The sequence below is a fragment of the Thrips palmi genome, unplaced genomic scaffold, assembly GCF_012932325.1.
Source record: "Thrips palmi isolate BJ-2018 unplaced genomic scaffold, TpBJ-2018v1 HiC_scaffold_7, whole genome shotgun sequence".
Classification (NCBI taxonomy): Eukaryota; Metazoa; Arthropoda; class Insecta; order Thysanoptera; family Thripidae; genus Thrips; species Thrips palmi.
The window spans coordinates 7,134,278-7,159,856 of record NW_023144634.1 but is presented as its reverse complement, the minus strand read 5'-3'; the positions used below and the strand labels follow the sequence as shown (position 1 = coordinate 7,159,856).

Sequence of the window (25,579 nt, the reverse complement as noted above, 5' to 3'; positions counted from 1 at the left end):
CTGCTTGGCCGAATCGCAGCCGCTGTCCGACTCTCGGTTCAACACGGTTACCCTCCCTGGCCGGGCCAATAATTAAAGGTCGACAGTGTGCGAGGCAGTGCGAGGCAGTGCGAGGGTGCAGCCGGCTAGCCGCTGATGTTTGAATAAAGCATGGTACCGCGTCTCCGTGTGGATAATCAAACAACTTGGCTCGCCGGCCGGGGAGTTTCGTCCATCCATTCCGGACCCCCACCTCCGGGGCCGCCAGCCTCCAGTCCTCCAGTCACAGTGACTGGTCGGAAAAGGCAATCGGAATTGAATCCAAGGTGAGCTTGTTCGAACCCCGTCCGGGGCCCTGGGAGCAGCAGCCAACTTCGCAAACAGGACTGCCGGCCCGGCCGGCCGGGGTGACTCCGAAATGGGACTCTGGCTTTTTTCCTCCGCGTCCGCTCCGCCAGGCCCGACGGGGCCCGGTTACCCGGCGTTACCACAGCAACGCGGGGCGGCGCGGGGCAGGGTTGGTTGTTGCTCCTCGTTCTGCAGCAGCGGGCGCCAAGTAATGCCCTGGTTAATGTAGCCCTCCTGTTGTGCTTCTTTCCTTTTAATGCGCGACTTGTTAGTGAAATTAACGGCATTCCATTCCACGCCATTTCTCCCCGTTGATGAGGATCGCGCGTCGTCGTGTCGCCCCGACGGCTTTCCCGGCTTCCCTTTTCCCTTTTCCTTTGTGAGCCCAAATTGCCGGTCGTCTCAGCAAAAAAAGTAAAGGGCGTCTAATGATGGGAAGCACTTGGAAAAAGGTAAAAATGACATGATGGACTAAATTTTCGCGCTCTGTTTAAAATGTCCAGTGCATATTGAGTAATTTTGACACGGCGGACGCAATCGAATAAAATTTGAGTAGACCAGGTGGTGTGCGGTGTAGCGGCCTCGCCTTGTTGGCCGAACCAACTCCCTTGACCCCTTTCCGTTCAGGACTTCCGGGTCATAAGCGGGCCATGTTTGCCTCCGGGACGTAGTGGCCCACTTGGTCGCGATAAAGGCCAGGTGCAGCCAGCGACCTTGAGCTACCCTGAGCGGCCTTGAACGGCCTTGGACGGCCTTGAGCGGCCTTGAGCGGCCTTGAGCGGCCTTGAGCGGCCTTGAGCGGCCTTGAGCGGCCTTGAGCGGCCTTGAGCGGCCTTGAGCGGCCTTGAGCGGCCTTGAGCGCCTTGGACGGCCTTGAGCGGCCTTGAGCAGTCTTCAGCGCCTTGGAGACGACGGCCGTGGAGTCAGCAGGGTTTGGCGACGAGGTTGGCTGGCGGAACAGCACGTCGATGCCGCGGTTGACTCAATTATAACGCAATCTTGAGTAAAGCCGAGCAAAGTGGAGCAGCGCGGAGCGCGGCACGGACGGAGAAACAGACAGACAGACAGGGCGAGCCAGGAAAAGGGGGAGACAACTGCAAGGCCCCATGGTTGGGAGGCAGCGACTACCTTCCGTCACTTGGCCGACGTGATACAAAAGCATCCCCCGGCCCACTGCCGCCGTTCCCTCATGAATACCCCCAAGCTGAAGGGCTGCGTGCACTCGGATGTGTATTACGACACCTGGAGCGGGGCTGGAGAGGCCTGGAGCCGTCCTGGAACCGCCGGGGTGGGGGGTATTAAAGTTGGAGGCTGCTAAACCTCTCTCTCTGTCGCTCCGCCCTCGTGGCGGCACCGCCCCGGCAGGGCTGGCAGGCAGCGTCGTGCCGGTCCTACCCCATTCAATTGTTGACGACTACGCGAGTAGCAGCGGCAAGTTCGGGCGCCTGGCTGCGCGGCTGCGCCTGGCGGAAGGCTAAAGACTGGCGGCTCTGTTTGCCCCATCAACCTGTGCAAACGAATTAACAGTGCAGGCACTACATGCAGTGCGCCGCCCGTGGAAGTGGTCTATCGTCGTCCCTGCCGACGGAAAGCTGGCCTGGAATAATAATTGGCGACGTCCCGAGGCTGGGATGGAAACGAGCCGAAAAAAACTGCCTTAATTGCTTTCGTAACATCTTGCCAGTGGAGCGGCCGCCTAATGTTGGGCAAACACGCCGCAAATTATGCATGGGGGCGTCGCACGGCGTCGCCGGGCTTGGCGCACCCTTTGTCTCGCAGGGCGGCAGGCTGTAGGGCCACATCGATCACACCTTTTGGACGACACTTCCTCACGCTTCGGCCTGGAAAACTACCAAGAGGTGCTTAACACCATTTCTGGACCATGACCGTGACTATGCCTATGACCATGTCCGTGAACACCACTATCAGGACCACACAAAAAAAGTTCGTCGAGTGAACTAATTTTGTGGCTAGGTTGAACATTTTGTTCGGCAACAACCATTAGGTTCGCGGTGTCCCTGGTTCGTGACGAGCTGGATCGCACCATTCCGCCGGTTCCTTTTGTATCGCGGGGTAGCAGTGGGCCGCGCCGAGTGTCAACAAAGTTGGGGGCCAAGTTGTTCGCCAGGTGCAGAGCCCCCGCCCTGCCCCGCCCGCGCCCGGGCCGGCAGAACAGAAAGAACACTCGCTGGGCATGCCGCGCCCTCGGAGGGGCCTGGCAGTGCCGTGCGCGCTCGCGAAACAAAGGCTAGGGCGCGAAGGACCTCCAAGGCCCACCCCGCCCCAGCCCGGCTCGGCTCGGCTCGGCTCGCATACAGCTTGCCGCTCATTACCAGTAGGCCAGTATGCAAACGGGGCCGTAACAGCACCAGCGGCCGGAGCGGGCTGCGAAATCAGTAAACGGCAAGTCAAAACCAGTGGCGCACCGCTCCGGGGTCCGCAACGACGTCCTCAATACCGCCCAAATCACCTTTGTTGCGCAGAAAAGTATCATCTTCAGGAGGAGGATTGCGTCGACAAAGTGCCATTATGATGTCGGGTTTCAGGGCCTTCAGGGCCTTCAGGACGGAAGGCGGCGGCCGTGGCGCCGCTCAGGAAAGGTGGGGCAGGGAGACAATGGAGGGCTCGCCGGTATAAAATATCACTGCCGCCCACGCTGTGGACACTACGGGGGGAGTTGCCGGGGGAGCAGGGACGCACGCGTCGATGGGGCAGTGGAGTCTGGAGTGTCGGAGTCCTCAACCTGGGGCGCTCACCTCACTGGAAAATGAGTCGGATTAATCGCGACCCAGGCAGGTTGGGTAGTCCTTTCTTTCCGACGCCCCCCAGTACCAAAGACTCGTCGTGACAACAACTCGCAACGTTTCCCTTTTGTTTACGCAAGGCTCTCCCCCCGCCCCGCGTTTTCCAGTTCTTCTTTTGTTTTTGTTGCTGCCGGGGACTCCAGACGGCCACTTTTAGGGCACAATAAAGCTGGCCGAGAGAATGGTCCCGTTGATGTTGTTGTTTTTTTTCCAGTGCGTAGCCATTTAAAGCGTGCCAGAGCATTCGGTTGATGAAGTTGGAGTGAGAGTGCATTCCGCAAACGTACGAGGCACTGAAAAAAGATGCGACAGGGCAAGTACCCGCAGCAGTAAACCACACTGGCAGCGCCCTTTAACGGTGTCATCTGTGGTCGAGCTGTAAATTCCGATTTGGGAGTCTCGCTTAACAGCCCGTGGCCGGCCCGCCGGCCCGCGCGGTCAGAGTATGACATCGGGGTGATTTCGTCGAAATGGCGAAAACGCGGTCCGACATGACGGCGACCAACAAACACACTCGCAGAGGGAAAAAAGGTGCTGACATTCTGGAACACGAGGGCGTACGAGGGTGGGCAATATCCGAAAGGATTGGGACGGGGAAGAGAGAGATGGGGAGGGGGTGAAAGAGAGAGACGTTATGGCGATCTGGTATAAAAAGGGAACTAGAAAACACACATCGTGACACATGTCGTGTGTCGGTTTGAAAGCGGCGGCCTGGCTCCCTCCCAGAACGTCCCCCTTTTTTAGCCGACTCCTGCATGCATAGATTTTCCCCGTTTGGAGCGAGTTGGCAACGCCTCTGCGAATAACCCAAGTGCAGCCCGTCCCGCACACGGTTCCACGCAGCGCCACATCGCTCGGATGCCGGTCCACTTCGATTCCCGGGAATAGCAGGGACTCCCCTACTCGTCCTAGAACTACCCCCCCCCCCCCTCTCTCTCTCTCATTGGCACTCCGCGCCAATTAGCCCCTTTTGCCGAGATTCCAATCCGGCCGATTCGCGGTGGCAACTACCGACCCGTTCGTTTATACGGATCAACACCACTAAAGTAACCGGGCCCCGAAGCGGCAGGCCCGCCCCCGCCCCCACAGCAGCCCCAATTCACCGTAAATACAGTCCACAATTAGTTCCATCGCCACCGCGGCGCGCGCGGGCATGGGCCCGTTTGATCCATTTTAAAATCGAAACAAGCGGTCTTTGTCACGGCACGGTAACGATGCCCAGGCCACCTTCTCAGTCCATTTCCCTGCATCCCGTTCATTAAAGCGGGGAAGGAGCGTTTCAGATTGTCCTTGGCGTCAAGACTCCGCGGCCCCCCGTTACTTTTTGTCGCCCCCGGGGGATGAATATTTTTTAGTCCGCCCAGTCTCGCTCTCATTTTGACGCCCCCACGCCGCCCCCGCGCCGCCCCCCGGGGGTTTTGAAGCCACTCCGGCAGGATTTCAACTACACTTACCTCTAAGGAGGAGATATGGCGAGTCGATTACTCGTCGAGATGAAGATAGAGGGCACCGCGGGGAGCGATACACGGATCGGTCGGGGCGCCGCGAGGCTAGCAGGGCGGCCGGGCAAGAAGAAAACTCCTTCGCCCGTACCCATTCCAGAGTAAACAGTCGCTATTTCATCTGGGCGAAAGGGAGAGCCGTCTCTAATCCAGGCCACCCCCGTGCCTCGCCGTGACACGCATAACCTATCAGGGGGATATCCAGTCCAGCGCCCAGCCCCGCTCCGGCGGGCCTCCCAGCCCTAGACGGTGTGGAGCGGCCACGTCATCGAAAGACAAATCCACAGACATTTCCAACTCTCGTAAAATCGGCCTTGAGAAAATTCGCTCGACTGTCCTGACGCGGGCGTCCCTCCACCCCGGCCGGGTTGCGCGCGGACGGAGCCTCGCGACGGGGAGGGACGCCAAAGCCGGTCGCGGGTTCGCGCCCCGCCCGGCCCCGCCTCATAATCCCGAAAATAACAACAATGTTTGCTGCGGTGTAATCGCGTGGCAGCGTGCCCGCCGCACGATATTGCCATCGATTTTTCATGCAAATTCATGCCTCCTTAGCAACACGGCACAGCGCGCCGCCTTCTCGGTGCGCGCGCCGAGCCGCTGGGAAAGGCGGGAAACGTCTGGAAAAGGGGAAAACGGGATCATTACCCGTCCGACAAACACCGAGCAACGTGTTCGGCCTTCGGGCCTTGTGCTCGGAAGTGGCACTGCGACGAACTGCAATCGCATGCGGGATGGGGGCAAAAGGGGGGGGGGGGGGGGCGTCCTGACCGCCCGCCGGCCACGACGCCGCCTCGCTATGGTAATGTTCCTGAATTTGGATGAGGCTGCAGCGGCACAAAGGTAAGTGAATATGGTTATCTCGTCGCTTCCAGCTTGATGCAGCAACTGATGAAAATTCCAAACCGATGTGGCTGGCGACCAGTTCAAAGGGCCTCCCTTCGGCCGCCCCAAGCGGCTGCGGTGGCGTTGGCAGCGGGGCCGCTTTCCACCCCGAGACCACCGCGAGCACCCAGGAGACCGCCGAGTACTCCACCGGCAGAGCGCAAGTTATTTTTTTTCCCAGTTTTTTTTTCAGTCGCCAACCAGAATTAGCACACACCGGCTTAAGTGCTGTCCGCTGTCGCCGGGCGGGCTGCGTCGTGAAAGGCCGCCATTCGTTCTGGGAGTTATGCCTCTCTCTCGCAAACACGGCCCTCTCACCCTGCTCTCTCTCTCTCTCTCTCTCTCTCTCTCTCTCTCTCTCTCTCTCTCTCTCTCTCTCTCTCTCTCTCTCTCTCTCACCCTCTCGCGTCGCTTTCAATTCGTTAGAAGGACTCGGACAACTCTGACGTAAGAGCGCCGCTTGTTTGCGGTACAAGCGGGCAGGTGGATCACAATGGCGCTCCGAAATAGACAATTCTCATAATGAAAACGCGGCCCGGGCCCAAACGGCCCGCCAGGCCGCCACTGTGTGGGCTCACAATGTGCCGCCGACGGTTTAACTCGGGGCCACAAGGAAAATCGGGATAGCCTGGCTGGACACTGGAAAATACACACACACAATGTCACAGTCCCACACTTGCAACACACACACACACACGCACACACGGAGACTGGCGGTCCATTCATGCGGAGTGCATTCCGTTTGTCTGACCGCCGTTTCCGTCTCATCGTAACGGAACACACCCTGCCGCCGGAGCGCCGTGCCAGCGACGCGTCCCTCGATGACTCAGCGGTCCAGAGAGAGAGAGAGAGAGAGAGAGAGAGAGAGAGAGAGAGAGAGAGAGAGAGAGAGAGAGAGAGAGAGAGAGAGAGAGAAGCCAGTGAACAATGTCAGTATGGTCAGTCGCGCGACGCCTTGCCAAGAAGTAGTCGCCCCACGGTCTGTGCTGTCTGGGCCAAGGTCAGCAAGGCCATCCAAGGCCACAGCCCGACTGGAAATCAAGAGAAACGGCGATCGTTTCCAACAACTAGCTGTTTTTCGTTATTTTTTGTCTGCAAGTGCGGAAACTATTACCGCTGACGCGACGCTGTAGGTCAAGTCCCGGAAATGGGAAAAGTGCGGCCGGAAGGGCGGCGGCGGGGTGCAGTCAGTCGAGGTCGACCTTGGCCGTGGATCCAATCTCGCATATTTATGCATTTTTATACAAATCGCGTTAACTGCTTGCCGTTTTTGTAGTGTTTCTTGGAGTGCCCCGGCCAGGACACTGCCGTAAAGACACCTGGCTGTGTCCCGTCACGGAGTCCTTGCGCGCGGCATAGTGGGGCCGTGGGGGCCCCGCGCGGGGCGGCCGGCCGTTTTGGCGGCGGCATCTCTTGCTCATCGCTGTCACGTAGCACGGCGTGGTGCGGCACGGAGCCCGGATGAGCAACTCCGGGACCGTTTCTCTCTCTCTCTCTCTCTCTCTCTCTCTCTCTCTCTCTCTCTCCTCTCTCTCTCTCTCTCTCTCTCTCCCCATTCCTTTTGTCCCGGTCCAACGAGCCGTGCCACCTTCTCATCCTCCCTCGCCCCGAATTCAGCGCCGCTTTCCTGCGACACACGGCGTGAGTGTCGTTCCTAGTGTCGACGTTAGGCCCTCCCTGCCTGCCTGCCTGCCTGCATGTCCGCCTCGTAGTGAGACACGCCTCACGCCTTGACATTGCCGCCACGCCGAGGAAAGAGACAGGCACTGCGTGTATGCTCCACCTTTCTAGAATTTACTCTGTACAATTTTTCTCTTTTACTTCAAAATGACGAAAGCCGTGCTGGTGGACGTGCCCTGCTGGACCTGCAAGAGATGTACGTTGGCGAGGCAAGCAGGCCCGGAGTGGAGGGACTGGCCCTCCATTCGCCCTGCAAGGGAAGGGCACGTTCCAGAGGGCCTGCTCCAATGACCTCTCCAGACGAGTGGTCGCCTGGCCTGCCCGCTTTTCCTATGTAAATGCCAACTCCCTTTTTTTTCTCTTCCCCCCAATTTGGTTTCCACTCTATACCTGAATAATCGCAAGGCTGTAGACATTTTTCCCTACAGTTTTTTTTTTCAGGCGTGAGGTTGGTTGGTGGGCGTCACTGCCCCGCCGCTTGCGCGCTTGCGCCACTAGTGTGTCAGCCCCTTCGTTATTTCCGACCGGTTTGAAGTGTTTTTTTGCGGCGTAGATCGATGGAGTGTGAAGTGGCGGCTGCTCGTGCTCATCTTCGCCCCCCCCCCCCCCCTCCCCCTCGGTATTGTAGTGTGGTGGCGGTCCGCTGTGAGCGCGGTGTGACTGTCGGACTGACGGGCTGACGTTTCGGTCGGCCGGCGTGTCCCGTTGCGCCGCGGCCCGAGTCGTTTTCGTCGCTCTGTCTCTGTCGCCCTCGCGGGGCGTAGGTGCGAGAGCGACGGAGCGAAGGAACCGACTCTTTGAATCAGTCTACTGCCCGCCGGCCTTCTAACGCAATAACAATAAAAGCAGGCGGCCGGTTAATGGAACGACTTGTTTATGTGGCGGGCTGGCTGCCGGCCTGCGGTGTGGTGGGCGAGGCTGCGTTTGATTTACAGCGAGATTCCTTCACCTGGGCCCCGGGCCGGGCCTTGTGCCGGGCCTTGCGCGGGACCTTGTGCCGGGCCGCCCGGCCTCTGGTCGAAGTAGTGGGACTGGGGTGAGAAAGCAGTGAGCCCTCACGCGAGGCCCCTCAGGGGGCGGGGGCTGCGGGGGCCGCGGGGCTGCCGGCCCGCCGCACACTCCTGGATATAGGCTGGCCTGGGGCGGCCAGGGCGGCCAGGGGAGGGTGGATATCGTCACGCAAACTTCTAACTCACCCGGCCGCCCGTCCGTCGGTCCGTCTGGCTGCGCCCCCGGCCGCCTCTACATCAACACGGCACGTGGATCACTGAACTCGGTTTTGGTTTCGGGTTCGCGCCCCGGTCGACTCTCTCGCCGCACCGCTGCACGCGCACGCATCTGTCAGGACTGTCTCCGAGGGCAAAGCTTCCGTCAGGACTGTCAGGACTGTCTCGGCGGCGCGGCCACGCCGGGGCGGCCAAGCCTGCGCGGCGTGCGTCAGGTCAGGGGGCGCGGACCGCGGCGCGGCGCAGCACGCCACGGTGCAGCGAGTCGGCAGACTCATTCCGGGAGTCGTTTTCGTCGCTCTGTCTCCCTCTCTATGACACCTACGGGACGCCCCATGAGTGCGCGAGGGACAGAGCGACGAAAATGACTCCCGGAATCAGTCTGCAGGTGACGCGGGAACCAAACGCGCGCGCGGAAAGTTGGTGGCTCACGCACCACGCGGCCTGCCCCACGCAGGTGAAGCCTCGCACATGGCGACGCAGATGGCGTCCAGCAGGTGCTGTTAATCGGCGTAGTTTGGTGCAGGCCTTGGTGGCCACGCACGCGGCGACTTTGTCGCACGACAGTCGGCGCGACGCACAGTGGGCCAGAAGACCGGCGCCGGCGGCCAAAACTCCAGACGCGTTTTGCGCCCCAGAATCGCGAAAGAGAATACAACCAAGCGTGTGACCGTATCAACGGATTCCGCGTCCGGAGAGGAATCCATTGGTGGGGTCACAAGCTCGGTTCGAGTCCGGTTTAGCGACTCTGGAGCTCAAAACGCACCCGGGGTTTTGACCGCCGCCACCGGTCTTCTGGCCCACTGTGCGTCGCGTGGCGCACGTTGGACACCGTGATCGTGGTGGCGATGCGTAGCGACAGGCTCTCCCTCGTGGGTAAAATACGTCAGCCGGCATTTCAGAGTGGTTGTCGCGATGGCCGTGACATTCTCACCAATTCCCACCACGCGATCATTAACTGGCGGAGTGCGCGCCGAACAAGCACCGGCAAAAAGTCACCCGTGTTGCCTCACTCTTTGGCATTTCAAGAGGCGATCCCATTGTCTTTCTTTAATTTGGTGAAAGTTGCGCTTTTGAAGTGAAACCTAGTCAACCGCTTCTCGTCAAAACTCGTGCCTCTTCCTTCGGGGAGGAGAACATCCGTTGGCGTTTGTCGTGATTGCAGGGCTTCCGTCCACGCAGGGCCACCTGCCGTGGCACGCTTCGCAGTCACCCACTTGTGGCGTGTAGGGCCTACACTGTAGGCACGCGCGGTGCACTGGACAGAGGGTGGAAAGCGAAGGCCAGAGATCAGGGGGCAGGCCTCGGGCAGGGCGCGGTGGACTGACTCCGAGAATCGTTTTCAACGCTGTCTCTCCCGCACTCCTTGGGCGCTCTACACGGGGAACCCGCTCGAAATTTCAGTAGCAGAATCCGTACCAGAATTCGGAATTTATGACAGTGTGAACTTCGACAGTCTGAGTGGGTCACAGGTGCTCGGGAAACCAACGGGACTAAAAAGGGGCAGAGAGTCCGCGCGGGCGGCGGGTGACTACAGGCCAAGGGCCAAAAGGGTAGAGACGGCGGCGGCACCGGGTCACTGGGCCAAAGGTTCATAAGGGCAGGGCTGCTGGAGTGTCGGAGGACGTCAAGGACGACGCGATGCAAATGCTTGGCCGTCAGCGCCGCGACCAAGCGAGCCGCACGCCGACAGCCCAGCGCGGCACGGCACGGCGTGGCACGGCGTGGCGTGACGTCAGCCTGGATCACCGAAGTAAAAATATCCGCCGGCGACGGGACGTCCGGTAAAAACAAAAGGGGCCACGGAATCGATTTGTAAAGTGTGGGCTGCCTTGCAGTGGCGGAGCAGCGAAGCGCTCAAAACGACGGACGCCCTGCACGCGAGGCCTGCGCCGCCTGACTTGCACTCGGCGGGCCTCAGGACCAGTAGGCGGTCAAAGCCACGGACGCGTTTTGAGCTCCAGAGTCGCCGAATGGGACCCGAACCGCACGTGTGACCCCACCAATGGATTGCTCTTCGAACGAGGAATCCAAAGGTGGGGTCACACGTTCGGTTCGAGTCCTGTTTAGTAATGTGTCTTCGGCCGCCTCCGCCGATCCTCTGGCAAATCCACTGCGCCCCAGCTCAGCAACAGCCGGAAGCATGCGTGGCGTTTAGCTTACTGCGGAGCTGGTGAAGTCCGTCGTCGTCCTGAGGCGACACTGGCCGGCGATGACGAATAAGGGTAACACCAAGCTGGTGACGGCACTGACACTTGAACTAGACTGTTGGAGACAACACGAGGTTCACACGCGGTCCGTGGTTTGCGGCACGCGTCGGCCGGCCAGGTCAGTGCCGGTGGCGGCTAGGGCGGCTCGCCTCTGCGGCTCGGGGGAAGACCGATGCGAGACTAAGGAGGGACGGGGCGCCTCGCCGCGCGCCACGCGGACCTAGCGACCCCGTGGCGGGTGGAGGGGGAGGCGCACGGCCCGGCGGCGGCAGCGCCCCGGCAGCGCCGCGCTACCCCCACCCCGTCGGTTTAGCGACAAACAGCGTTCGAATGCACGCGTGTCGGAACGTCGAAACGTCGGCCGGGACTGTCGGCACGCCGTAAGCGCTGTAAGCAGGGCGACGCGCCCGGCACCCCGCCCCGCACGCATTCCAGGAGCTCCACCGCGTGCCGTGATCAGGCCAGGGCGGCCAGGGATTCAAGGGGAAAGGACGACGAAGAAACATGCCGGCCGAAACGTTTGTTCTTTTTCTGTCCTTTTTCTGGCGTTCTTTTTTTTCTCAAGATGCGGGGCAATGCTGGGCAGCTGTCCTGAGGGGACAGCTAGCCGGGACGGGGCCGGGCTGTCCCTTTCTCCTCTCACCTCGAGAGAGCAATCCTCTGGCTGTACAAATGTACTTGCCCGGGGCGCGGCGGGGCGGGGCGGGGTGCGGTGTGGCGGCCAACACGCTCGCGACAACATCACGACCATCACGATCCCGGCCGGCCCTTACCCCTCCCCTCCCACTGCTCCCCACCCCGTGCGACCTTTGCCATTTCCTAGCTCTTCCATACCAAGCCATTTCCACGCCTTACAACTTTTTTTTTGCCAACTTCTCCTTCTGTATTTATTTTTGGGCGCCACACGTGGCCGGCTGGGCGGCCAGAGGAGCGACAAAGGAATCCTGCTGATGAGAGTGTTCTCGATCGCAGGGCTGCCCGTCGCAATCAGTAGTTTGACCCAGTTGTACCGGCTAAACAGTTCTCCGAGAAAGAGTATCGCGTGTGTGAGTGAGTGTGTCAACTGTATGCAGGCGTCTGAGGGTGTGTGGGTTCGTGTAGGTGTGTGTGATGGTGTAAGGCGGCCGCCGAGCCGAAGTTTGAAGCAGAGTCCCAGCCCGGCCGCCCTGCGCCGTCCAGCACGGCTGCCCAGCACAATGGGTAGGCCGGGGCAGGGAGGGGGTGGGGTGGGGTGTCTGTGGCAGACTCTATTGAGTAAAACTGCGTTATACACAAACGCCCATTCAATCCACCAGACACACAACACGGCGCCCCCCGCCCAGGTGAAGCTTTTCTGCCGAGATATCTGGTTCTGGGAAAAAGAAGCGTCCGCAACAACCGTCGACACGGCCGACACTGGAAGGCCGATGAAAACATTATTTCAGGACGGAAAGTTGATGGCGCTGTCTTTTTCTTCTTTCTTTCCGAGCTTTGCAAATATTTTCGGTGCGCTCCGTCCCCCTCGCTGCCTCCGCGCTGTCTGCGCTGTCGGTCTAGTCTCAGATTTGCATTCTTTATTTAATCAGAGCCCGTCGAGTGCGCTCCATTTTCGTTTTTCTGATTTTTTTTCTCGCGAGGACTCGGTGGAGACGTGGGAACAGGCAGCAAAGTCTAGCTCGCAGAGTAAGTGTGTTTCGGGAGGGAATCCCTTCCGCGGCCAGCTTTATTGGCGGCGATTCATCCGCCAGCAGACTGTCTCTGTCTCTCTCGCACCTTTACGGACCGCCCCATGAGTGCGACAGAGACAGAACGACTCAGACTGCCGGCGGTGTGGCAGGTCAGACCGCACAGCACGCAGCCCGGCCTGCAGCCTCGATCATTCCAAAGGGCTCTTTCTGTCTCTCTCGCACCCCCACGCCGAGTGCGAGTGCGACAGAGACGGAGCGACTCTCGTCGGGACGAGGCTGCAGGCCGGGCGAGGTGAAACCAGGGCCGCCCGGCCCGGCCGCCCCGCCAAAGCCGCATGGAGAGCTGAAACTGATAGCAAATCCGATCCCGCTCCATCGCCCCGCCACACCCCCCCGCACCACGGCCAGCAAGCAACGCCGGCAACCGCAACCCCGCCGAACCGACCTTACAGCCCCACGTCGCCCACGGAGGATCTAGTCGCGGTCAGTCTCTGATCTGCCTGCGCCACACCGCGCCCTCGCAGCCACGGCCAGAAACAGGAGCAGTATTCGCGCTGGCAAACGCAGCAAATCCACCTATGCCGAAAAAATCGACGATCCTTTACTAGGTCTGCTCTGCATCGTTCGCCTCAGCTGTGACATTAATTCCCAAAACAGGTAAGGAAATGACGCAGAATGCCGCGCTCTGAGCCATCGTGGCACCATCAGTGCACGCCAACCACTGAAGGGCCGACGCGCCCGGCCGCTCGGCCGCCAGACACTCGGGCGCCCGGCTCCCATTCCGCGGCCAGGGTCTCAAACACTTCACCATGTCACTTGCTTCCAAATTCTCATGTGGGGAACTTCTCTAAAGCACTGATTCGCAGATGTCATCCATGGTGTGTAACAAGGGCAGTGCTAAGTGAACGGCCGAGCGCCTGTGAAAGTCGGGCTAGGCCAGCCCGCTTGACGCCGGCGCGCGGCGCGTTGCCTACCCTCGCCACCGCAGGCGCTCCGTCGCTCTGTCTCTCGCGGCGCTCTCGACTCTCGGAACGAGCCAGCGTGTGGCGGAGCGCGGCGCGTGGCTCGCCCCCCGGCTCTGCGCTTCCCAGAATTTCGCGTCATGTGATGGGGGAATGGGACAGCTGGTGCGGGTCGCCGGGGCTGTGAGGAAGGCAGACGCGATTGGCTGGCCGCAGAGGGCGATGCGGCACCGCGCTGCATACCAGCGGCAGCCGGCACTGCAAGACCCTTTGGCACACACACACGCACACTCACACACTGTGCCCCCGGGCCGCAAGAGCCCCGGCCGCCGACGCGCCGCCCGCCCCACCACCCTGGCTCAGCCGGGTTGATGCTGACAGATCGTTTCCCGATAGGTGCACGCCGCTCTTGTTGAGGAGGACCAGGACCGCCCGACCCGCCGAGGCCTCAGCCTGGCCTCGGCCAGGCCGGGGCGCGAAGGGCGAAACACTTACCCCGCGCAAACAACAACTAGCAGCGTAAGTGTGGGCTTGATTTATGGCTGGTCCTGGGAAGTACACCCATCGCAGCGCGGAGCAAAAACCGACTCACGGCGCAAAGGATATCATCCGCGGAGCTCATCGTAATCCTTCTTTCTGCGAACGGGACAAAAATTTCACGCGTCGCGGCTGAGTTCAAGAAATTTTTCAAGAAACCTCGGTTTGTCAGACCGCGACGCCGCGTGAACAGAAAGGCACGCCCTCTGGTCCTTTATTGACATCACAAGGTCAAAATGGTCGAAAAATGGTCGAAAAATGGTCAAAAAGGTCCACAATGTCTCCGAGGCAGTGCATCGCAAATTGTATCCACCCGTAGAGTACCAGCACGTTGTTGTGCAATAGCTTTTCTACGAGTGGAGCTGTCAGTCCCGATTTCAACAGCTGCTGACATCAAGCTTTTTTTTCTTCTTAAAATTTTCCTTTATCCCCCGGTTTTTCCTCTCGCGCGTCTCGGGCCGCGATAAACATCTGCTGGCGTCGGCGGTCCGGGCCTCCGAGCCCGCCCAGCCCGCCCAGCCCGGCCACTTGATTTGGCTCCAGACGACGACGCCGCCAGCCCCGCCTGTCCCGGCGCCACGCCGCGGCCCACGCTGAGACGCTGAGACGCTTGAGGGTGCCGGAAACGGATTAGGAGGGGGAGGAGGGGTTGTCCCGCTCACACACGCAGTCCTTCTCTCTCGCACTCACTCTCCTGATCACGCCGCCAGACGCTTGATAAGAGCGGGGCAATTACACAGTGATTTAACACCGCTGACTCGGGTTCAAACCCCCACACAGCCCGACTTTTTTTGCGGGTTTTATCTGTTTTTTCCGCTGAGTGTACTTGCAGTTGGTATTTTTCAGACATCGCGGCAAAAAAATGCAACAATAGTTTTTTTTTTGTGAAGTGTTTCGGAAATGTCATTTTTTGTGGAGTGTTTCGAATCGACTCTCCCACCCAAGAGCGTCGTGGATTGGTGGATGGGGCGTCCTCGCTGCTTCGCCCTCACACACTAGAGTCTCATGGAGAGGCGCAGGCTTACTCCAAACTTGACAATTAGCTTTGACTTTTGTCGTGACTTTGCGTCCCAGAGAGCGCCATCCCGCAATATTTTGCCAACTTGTTTTTCTTGGCTGGCAGGGGGGCGGGGGCGGGTGTCTCCCCGAGCGCGGCCCTCTAACGCCAAAGAGAATGAAATCCAGCGGCCGACTTACGACGACTTTAACTTGAATCTGCAATCTAGCGGCGACCTTGCACGGCACCGCCGGAGGAAAAAAAAACGCCACCGAAAAAAGAAATGAGAGGAAAATTCGGAAAAGTGCGTCCTTTGACGGAAAGCCCGGCCGGGCGTATTTTGAGACCAAACCTCTTTCCGCGCGTAAGTTCGACAAACAAGGGGAAAACACCTGCGCGGCCATGACGCGGCTCCAGTGTACCCACGTCCCAAGCCAAACAACACCACCCCGCCCCGCCCCGCCCCGCCTCCAGGCGATCCCGGCGCGGTGATAATCGCAGAGACAGGTGACAATGCCGAGGTTGTCGAGTGTAAACACGGCGCCTGCCTCGTTTAAATATGACGTCACCGCTTTGGCGCCGTTCTTCATGCGTGGGCGCGCGCCCGGAGCCGGCACGCTGTAGTGTCACTCCACTGCGTCGCGGCGCGTTTGTCTCCGGTGAGATGTGTGCAGCTTTGTGTCTCTGCGCCGCTCTGCGCGTCCTGGCGTGTGTTTGTGTGTGCGAGCAAATCGAAGTGCTCGCGCCGCCTCCCCGCCGTCGCCGCCTCCGCCGCCTCCGCCGCCTCCGCGCTCGCGCCCGCGCCCCGCCGCCTCGCCGCCTCCCGCCCAGCCTCGCCGCCTCCCCGCTCGCCGCTCGGCGCCGCCTGCGCGCGGCCCAGAAGGCTCTCACCGCCACAATGAATCGTGTTCCGGCGGCTGCTGAGCTAGTTGCCTGACGCCAAGGGTTTCGCCGGGGCTCCGGACGGCATCCCCCGCTCTAAGGTCCGGACACCGCTCGGAGAGTGCGCCCGCAAACCTAACGGAAATTAACGTGACAATGGAGACTTATTCAAACGGGTATTTTAAAAATGTTTTTGGTTTTTTTTGTTTTTCCTTTGCTATCCTTTTTCTCTCTGGCATGCAAGAGGTCGGTGCGAAAAAAAAAATGGGCAAGCGTCACCCTTTCCCAGCGGCGCCGCCGCCGACAAGGCCGAGATGAATGAGTTGGCGGGAGAAATATAAAAAAAAAAAATGAGGACGGTAATTAATCGCAAACTCAATGGCGAGACAATGAATATAAATTCCTTGGCTACAGCTGCTGTTGGCCACGTCGCCGCATAGCCAACGAGCGGGGCGGACGGGACGGGCTAGTACGCGGCCGCCGACGAGGAGCACTTTGTCGTCGGGAACCCTTCCCGCGGCACATCGCGCTGCAGCGACGGCCCGCGGAATATTATTCAAATTCAAATTGTTTCCCGCGCGCGTGAAATCTCGACGCGCTGCAACGCGGCGCGGCAAAGTTCGCCTTTGATGAGGGTACCCGCTGGTCCCGGCACCGGCCCCGACACCACACACGCGAACTTACCCGCACCCACGCGCACACATACACCCCTCCACTCTCTCTCTCTCTCTCTCTCTCTCTCTCTCTCTCCTCTCTCTCTCTCTCTCTCTCTCTCTCTCTCTCTCTCGCTCACTCGCTCTCGGGGGCCGCGTCAGAACGGCAGCGTGCGTCGCATTTTTGCATGTCCGCACCTCCACACGCAACCCGCAGACGGGAAGGCCCGTAAGCCCGGCGAGGGGAAAGGGGAGGGGAGGGGGTAATCACGGGAATAAATCACACGGGCGTAACGGCCACGAAATCCCCCGCCGCGCCCCCGCGTCCCGGACTAGTCTCTCATTTTCTTGTCCACCTGGTGATCACAGGCTCCAGGCCGCAGCCTGCAGCCGGTAAAGGGTTTGCCGTGGCGCCGTAACTCCAACGCGGCCTGGCGGAGGTCCTCGCGGAGGTCCTGGTGGGGGTCCTGGCGGAGGCCATGATGGCCAAGGCCCTGATGGCCGGGGCTCGGGCGGTGGAGGCTCGCACTTTGTCTAGCGAAGGCCTTCGGACCACCGCCGGGCCGGGCCGGGTGGGGCTGCTGGCCCGGGCGCCGGATTCGCACGAGCAATCCCCTCAAAGGCCAAGCCGACCGTCAGGGAAGCCGCAAGAGAGGAGAGGCGAAAATCCACACGCACGCCCACACACACACACACACGAGCACACGCACACACACGCGCGTGCGGTGATTTGGCGGAAATGATGATGGGTAAATGGCTGGAATGCAGGGCTGCGCGGTGGAGAGGGCCTGGGCCATGCCCGCAGGGCGCCCCGCCCCACTGCCCGACATCGCCCAGCATTCTGCCGACGTCGAATTAACGCAAGTTTGTTCGAAGGAGACTTTTGCCGGCCGCCGGGAGACATTGCCGACGACGTTGTCGAGATGCAGATTGCGTTAGCCGGCTCGAGGAGCTCCGCCACTGTAAACGCAACGGCCGGGCAGCCTTGGCGACGGGCCCTGCAGCCTGACTCGCTCTGTCTCTCTCGCACTCCCGGGGCGCCCCGTAGGGGTGCGAGAGAGACGGCGTGACGGGACGAGTGGCGGCGCACTCTGGCGGCGCCCCGGGACGGTATTAAAATGTGAGTCGCAAACAGCGGACGGCGCGGTGGCCTTGGATCGACACTGCTAAACTGGCCCGGCTGGGCCGCGGCTGGGGCCGCCCCGCCCGGAAGTGAGTTGTCCAAGTGGTGCTTCGCTGCTCTCATTAAAACAGAAAGTTCGGCGCGAGCTTCTTTGTGGCTGTAACTCTGACATAATGTCCATATTACCAGCGGCGCCCTCGCCACCGCGTTCTGTTTTTCGGCGCCGTGTTTTGGCCCTTCTTTCCCACGGTGCGCAAAGATACATTCCGAAGTCCAGGGCTTTCCCGGCGCACGGCCCTGCCGGCCCGGCCAGCCTTGGCAAGGTAAAGGGAAATGTCACACGAGTGGCATCTGGCCAGGGCGTGAACGGCTTGAAAAACGGGGCAACTCTCTGCTGGGCCTCGCGAGTTGAGGCGATGCCGCGCTGGCCGGACTGGCTGGTCAGCGGGACTCAAGCCAGCGGACAATGCCGGACCTTGCCGGCCCCGCCAGCCCCGCCAGCCCCGCCAGCGAGCCCGGGAAGGGTCAAGGACAAGGCCAAGGTCAAGGTCACGGGGCATCGCTTCGGTCGGCTCTGGCATCTTCGTTTCTGTTGGATGGTTCTCGCCGAGGCGTTTCCCCGCGTAGAACAGGGGAGGTTTTCCCGACACTTCCCGGGGGTCGCGTCGCAGCGGGCCTCCCATGACCGCCCGTGGCGGCGACGTCAATTTCCCGGCCGAAACACTCGGGGCGTGGCGCGTCCGAGGCGTACAGTGGGCCAGAAGACCGGTGGTGGCGGTCAAAATCCCGGACGCGTTTTGAGCTCCAGAGTCGCCAAATGGGACTCGAAACGATCGTGTGACCACACCGATGGATTGCTCTCCGAACGCGGAATCCATTGGTGGGGTCACACGCTCGGTTCGAGTCCTGTTCAAAGACTCTGGAGCTCAAAACGCGTCTAGAGTTTTGGCCGGCGGCGCTGGTTCTGGCCCACTGTGCCGCGCCTCTGTCTCGCTCTACGCGTGACGCGTCCGAGGCGCCGAGGGCCGAGGGACGCCGTGGCCGTGACCTCGGCGATGGCCGCCTCGGACGCAGCCCGGGGAGGGCGGCGACATTTACCGGGAGAATTGATCAGACAGCGCCGCCCTTATCACATTGCAGGACCAAGGACCCGCGTCCCCCACCCCTTCCATTTTGTCCGTTCTTTATCGGTGCCTTCGCCCCTCCACCCCCTCCCCCGCCCGGCCAACTGGTGCCTGCAGATGAAGATTTCCTTTCTCTACAAGTGGCCCAGAAGACGCCGCGGCCGGCCGTCAAGCGGCATGGCGCGGAGAAGGTGCTGAATATGATTTTCCTCTTTGTGTTCCCCGTTCCGGGCTCTTAGCACCGGGAATCGGGGGGAGAGGCGTGGCACTGCTCGAACGCCGGCTGAAACAAAAAATTGAAAAATGTTTGTTGAGGTGAGAGTGCGTCAGCGGAATCCGGCCGGCGGGGCATTTGTAAGGTTGTCAGCACTGCGGCCTGTAATGAGCCGCTACACTACAATCATCCCCTTAGCCCCGCCGGGCGTCCTTCGACCGTCCATTTTTCAGCCGCAACCACCGGCAGGCCGCCCCGCCCCGCCCCGCCCCGCCCCGCGCACCGAGCGGATTGAAAAATATCGAGTGGCCGCTGATGGATGGTGCAGGCCGCGTGTGCAGTCTGGCGCGCTATCTCATCTTGTCAGGGCTGCCAACCCCGCGGCCACCCCGGCCACCCCGGCCACGCCAGGTGCGCGGCCTAAGGCCGTAATGGATGCTCTGCGCGGCTCTGCGGCGCCCTCGGGGCAAGCCCGGGGCAGCTGGATCCGAGAGTCACCCTGTCTCTCTCGCTCCCGTACGGAATCCCCTTTGAGTGCGAGGGAGACAGCGACAAAAGCGAGTCTCCGGCAGGGCGAGCAGGCAAGCCCGGGGCCTCCTTGCGGCCTCGCTTCGGGTCGCTGCGGTCGGCAAGCGGCCCCGCGCAGGGCCGCCAACCATTGGGATTACGTAATCAGGCAGCGCGCGGGATTAGTGTTGTGGCGGCACTGCATTGGCGCGCGCGGCTCGGGTCGGCAGGTTGGCAGTGCCGCGGCGGCACGTACACTGGAACTCATCGCCGCCTTCTCGGCCTCCTCGGCGTCCTCGGCGAGATGAAGAAGTGACTCATTGGGGATGTCAGCCTTCCCCGCCGCGCCTCGCGAGGCCGCGCTGCTGCCGGCGCGTGCGCCGAATGTGGATCAGCAGCGGCACGGCCCGGCAGCGCAGCCAGGAGTGCCAACGAGACGAAACAAAACAAAAAGGGTCTGTATCTCGTGAACGTAGTGCGTAGTTACAAAAGGAAAAATATCTCAGAAAATTGAATTTTAAATTTACGACTATGAACAAAACATCCTGAACGTTTACAGTGGCGGAGCGCACGCCCGGGACCACCAGCCCCGACACGATGGTCCTTCGGTGCCCTGCGGCCGACAGGACCCTTGCTAAGTGTGATTTTGGCGGGCGGCCAGATCAGTGTAGGAGAGGGGCTGCTACCTGGTGGCCCATCCCGGGCGCGGACAGGGGCTGGGGCCGGATTAAAGGGCCAAAGAGCATGGGCAATGGGTGCAAACAGCAGGCCAAAAAGACGTTGAATCATTCTAATGGGGGGCAATTAAGCGAGGGCGCACAGCGCGCACGCTACCCCCTCCCACCCCACTCCGAGTTGATCATCCGGGCCAAAGGTCGCACGCAGTGGGACGATCACGCTCTCTGAAAAGAGCGGCCGCCACACTGCTGCCGCCGTGGAGCCGTACGACCGCGTTGTCTCTCTGTCTCCCTCGCGCAACGCCCCGGGGAACGAGAGTGACAGAGGCAGCGCGCCGCAGCCACACTGCTCCCATTGGCCTTTCGGTCAGCGTTTTTAAAACGCGTCCCCGGCGAGTTGCTGTGCAGCACGGCGGCATGGCAGTGCAGTGGAAAAGTGGCGCGGCAAGTTCACAAAGTAGTTAGGCGGGCGGCCACTCCGCCCCCGGGAGCGCTGCGAGCGCACTGCGAGCGCACTGCGTCGGGCCTCAAGGCCCTGGCCCTAGTGGGGCTGCATAACTAGAGCCCTAGCCGAGAGTGGCGTCACCGCGAAGCGTCACACTTCTCGAATCGAAAATGATCGTCGAATAATCATAGTCGTCGAAATCGAAATAAAGCCAGTTCGTTCGCCACCAGCGGCGGGGCGGGGCGGCGGTGGGTCGCCACGTGGACGAGCCGAAGGCAGATTGCTTGGATAACCTTGTCGGCGAGGCGCGCGCCGCGAAGAAAAGGAGAGAGGGAGAGAGAGAGAGATGGGGGTCCAGGAATCGAGATATCGAGAAATCGATCACGAAGGCAGTAATTGAATTGCGTACCGTTCTACGGCCATATCAGGTGGCTCTTTCAGGTTGCGGACGCCGTGCTCACTCCAAGCGCGTGTGTGTGCGAGAGAGAGAGAGAGAGAGAGAGAGAGAGAGAGAGAGAGAGAGAGAGAGGGGGGGGGAAGCTAGCTCCGGGTACGCCCACTCCTCCTCCATCTTGCTCACCTCCGACCGACATTCCTGCTTCGGAAAGGTAATTCCCCAGCGTGCCCATCTCAAAGCCCCTACACGCGAAATCCCCGACGCCGCTCGCCGAGGCCGGGCTCTCCACCAACCACGGCGAGGCCACACAGGATCGCTCTGTCCCTCTCGCGCCCCGAGCGGAGCGTCCCGCGGGTGCGAGAGAGACAGAGCGCGCCAGACTTATTGGTCCCGGCCATGGCAATGGCACGGCGTGCACGGCGTGATATCCCGGCGGGTACGTGCGCCCCGCCAGCCTCGCCGCGGTCCGTCAAAGTTTGGCGCCAAAATGAAACACAGGAGAGCGCCCCATATTGAGCGGGCCGCACGATGCGTCACGCTGAGCACTGAGCGCCGAGCGCTCTCCGGATTGGTTATGGCTCCAAAAATTTACGAGACACCTGCGGCCAAAAGCGCAGCGGCGGTGTATGTGTATGTGTGTGTTTATGTGTGTGTGTGACGTGCGCGCCTGTGTGCGTTTTAACCCTCGTGTGTGTGCGCGCGCATATGAATTTTACGAGTGTGTGCGTGATGTGACAGCCTGTTATGAAAACAGTGTAAAAACGCTGGCGGGCGGGGTTGACGCTGGCGAAGCGAGAGAGGTATATAGTGATGTGGGCCGCGTCGGCGGTGGGACGGGGAGAGCGAGAAAGACAGAGGCATTGTGGGAGCGAGAATGGGAGAAGCAATCGATGAGGTTCGACGGTGTGTCCGCGTCCTGTCCGCCGCCCCGCCCCGCCCCGCCCCGCCCCGCCCGTCAAAGAGGGACGCCACGTGGCGGTGCAGTGTCAAGACTCGCCGCCTCGACGTACTCCTTGTCCCCCCGTCGTTATCGGCCTCGCGGCCCAATCGCTCTGTCTCTCTCGCACCCACGGGGCGCCCTGCGAGTGCGACAGAGACAGAGCGACGGCCCCTCTCGCTCTAATTGCCCCTCCGCGACGGTGGCGGTTCGCAAAGACGCCAACCTGACAAGGTTTCTGTCCTGTCGCGTGAATAGAAGAAAAAAACGAAGAAAATGAAGAAAAAACTAAGATTAATCTTTTGCCACGAAAAAAAAACTTGTTGTTTCCAACCGCGTTTGGGAAATGATACACAAATCGCCTGGAGCGGGGAAATGTCAAGTTGGCACTCCGCGACCGCGAACTGTTGTAATTAAAAAGGTCGCGTCTCCTCGCTCCTCGGCGAGCCTAAAAGGGCCTAGAAGGCCGACCGAAGTCTAAGTGGCGGCCAAGGCGCGCTCTGTCCACTCCGGAAACAAAAAGCATCTCGCCGTGCCTCGAACCGAGACGCCAAAAAGAAGAGCAAGTTGGCGTCCGCGTTGGGGGCCGGCTTCGAGTCCCGGTTAAGTGCTGTACTTTTCCCCACTTTTTTAATGCGTTTTGTGGCGAAATACAGTTTGCAGTCGGTCTCGACTGGCACACACCCGTCAGTTACTGTTCGTTCCATGACAAAAATAGCCCGTTAATAATGCGAGCAGAACCAGGTTGCCTGCAATCAGTGGCGTGGCGACCCTGCGCCGCCCCTGCGAGCGCGGGCCCAAGGGATGCCCGCCCCGTCCCGGCGGTGCTGCGCTGTGCTGCGGCACTGTAGTTGCCGTGGGAGAGAGTGGGGCTGCAGGCTGCACCTGCGCGCCACCCGCCCGGCGTCAGTTTCCGCCAGGGCTTTCTCTCTCGTTTGTTTTTGCCTGGCTGCGCGCTGCGCTGTTCGGGGATCCTTCTGGCTGGCAGATGATGATGAGTTATGGTGGGCTGTGAGCGCTGTGAGCGGGTCAGAGCCAGTCACCCCACCCCAACGGTCTAATCCACCTCGGCCGGCACGCGCTGCGACAGTGCGACCCACAGTGGGCCAGAAGACCGGCGCAGGCGATCAAAACACTAGACGCGTTTTGAGTTGCTAGGACTAGAACCAAGCGTGTGACCCCACCAATGGATTCCTCGTTCGGAGAGCAAACCATTGGTGGGGTCACACGTCCGCTTAGAGTCCCACTTAGCGACTCTGGAGCTCAAAACGCGTCTGAGATTTTGACCACCTCCACCGGGCTTTTGACCCGTGCAACGCCTTCCGGAGTGTCTCGCGGGTTGTCTGCACGGCTGCCTGCCTTTCCCACCGCCTGGCCCCGCCCCAGTGCCCCATTTCGCGGCATGCATCGAACTTATTTTCATCACTCGCCGCGCGCAATCTTGGATGTGTCACACAGCACGGACGTCAATACCCGCAGCCGTGCCCCCCCCCCTCCCCCTGCCGTGCCCAAGTTCCATTCCGGGCGATTGCCACGTCCGCAAACAGCCGGCCGCCGCCACCTCGCGGGGCAGGGCGCGCCGCTCTTTCCATGCCAGAAAATGATGTTTCTCTCTCCTTCCAGCCGCAAATCCGTCTTTGGCGGTGGCAAGTGCTTTGTAGGCGGGGCGGGGCGGGCGGGGCGGGGCGGGGCGGGGCGGGGCGGGGCGGGCGGGGGCGGGGCGGGGCGGGGCGGGGGGGGGCGGGCGCGGCACCGCATCGCGAAAACTGCACGGCGGAAAGGAACAGCAATGATGGAGGCGGCCACGGCACCGGGCCGGTGCTTCCGGAGACTCGCTTCGCCGCTCCGTCTCTCTCGCACCCCTTCGGGACGCCCCGCGAGTGCGACAGAGACAGCGCCCCTTCGGAATCGACTGCAGGCCGTGCCGGGCCCGGCCTGGGAGTGAGTGTGTTTTCGATGCAAATGGCCGAAAACAATCATCCCATCACGCGCGGGGCTCGCGGCGCGGTGCGGCGCGGCGCGCAGGCAAACAACGACCCTTTCTAAAATCATGGCGCAGGCCATGCATCCACGCAGGCGGTAACGACAGCGGCACCTTTCCCGGGGCGACACGAAAAAAAGAAAGGCTTCCGCGCCGCGTTTTGCATCCAGACAATCATCATTGTGACGCGAAACGCGTGTCATAGTTGCCCCGACAAGCAGGGACTCAACGTGTCCCTGTGCGGCGGGCCGGCTGGGCACCATATGTCTTCCGGGGTTGAAACGCCGCGACCCTGCTCTGGACGGCGTGAGCCTGGCGGCTGCGTCCGAGGCCGCCCCCGGCCGCGCTCGGAAAGCACGGAGTGTGTCTCCGTCGCGCTGACTGCAGGGGCGCGGCGGTGCGAGAGGGACGGCGAGAGGGGCGGCAGAACGCTGCTTTCATTCATCAGCGCGGCGTCCAATCAAACTGTCGGCCCGGCGGGGTGCCTCGGCGGGGCGCCTGTGTCCTCGCCGCCTCGCCCTCGCCTCGCACATGCACTTGTTGGAGCCGGGGCAGCGGGCGCCAGCAAGCAGGCGGCAAGCAGGCAGCAGGTGGGCCGGAACAAAAGGCGCAATACTGGGAGTCGAACCAGGGACCCTCCGCCCGAAGGCAGCGCACGACGTGCAGCGGGGACTAAATCTGGCGGCGCACGGCGCCCCGGCTGGGCGCTTCCACGCTGTCTCTCTCGCACCCCTGCGGCACGGCCCGTGAGTGCGAGAGAGACAGAGCGACACGCTGCTGCGAATGAGGCCGCTGCCTGCGAGGAACGGCATCGGGCTCGTTCGTTAGCGACTCAATCTCGACGTAACAACGCGGCCCGGGCTGCGACTCGCGCCGCCGCAGCCGCTGATCGAACGCCAACGCGCCAGCGTCGCGTCTGCAAACCTGCCACTCTTGCGGCCGCGGCCAAGTAATGGTGTTGCAAGGCGTCTCTCCGGGCGTCGATTCGCCGGACGGGTAATGGAAGCGAAGCAAAACGAAGCGGTACACCGCCACAGTCTGTCTCTCTCGCCGCCTAAGCGCGCGAGAGAGACTCGGCGAAGGTGTTCGGAATGGGGTCTATGGCGAATTCAGCGGCCGCCAGCCGCGCATGAGAAATTCATCGGGGCGAGGCCACCATACAGTGGCGCGGCCAGGCGGTGGATTCAGACGGCGCGGCCAGCGAGGGCAAGATAGGGCGGAAGCAACGACGCCTGCTAATTACACCAGCACGCCACCGCCCTTAATTGGAGGCCAAAGCGGCCACCGACACGAGAGAGAGAGAGAGAGAGAGAGAGAGAGAGAGAGAGAGAGAGAGAGAGAGAGAGAGAGAGAGAGAGAGAGAGAGACCGCGGCTTGTTCGCCGTCTTACCGCGAAGAAACGGGAAAAGGGCCGACATCGGCTCCAAAATCAATCGCCCGCGAGGAGTATTATATCACCGCGTATTTCGCAGTGTTGCCACACGCGCACACGTCGGAGGCCGACACACAACAGGACCTTTACCCACCTTGCCCGTTTTCCTTTTCTCTTTCTCCTCCCCCCTCCTCTTTGTCAGCTCAAAGGAAACCAAGGTCAGTCGTCGCGGCGCGGCAGGGGCTGTGCCGGGCTAGCTGAAGCCGCACCTCCCCCGGAACCTCCCGTGAACGCTACGCGGAAAATAATTGAATTTTAAATAAAAAAGAGTTGCTCAAGGCTGCGCTGCTGCTGCGCACAACAGTCGTTTCGACCTGGACCGCCGAGCTCGCCGAAAACTCATTACTATTTTCAATATTGAGGCGCGGCGGTCGGGTGTTTCGGTGTTTCGTATTTCCCCGAGGCTGATTACT

The 25,579-nt window shown here is 61.2% G+C and overlaps 1 protein-coding gene across 1 annotated transcript in view; it reads right to left on the bottom strand.

Moving 5' to 3' along the window:
• Positions 1-964: 964 nt before the first annotated feature.
• The window catches only part of LOC117652762 (protein sneaky), a 40,531-nt gene continuing 15,916 nt past the window's right edge, over positions 965-25,579 (bottom strand). Inside the window, exon 11 of the mRNA XM_034397854.1 lies at positions 965-1,276. Coding sequence (XP_034253745.1) covers positions 965-1,276 — 312 coding nt within the window. The remainder of the gene's footprint in view (positions 1,277-25,579) is intronic.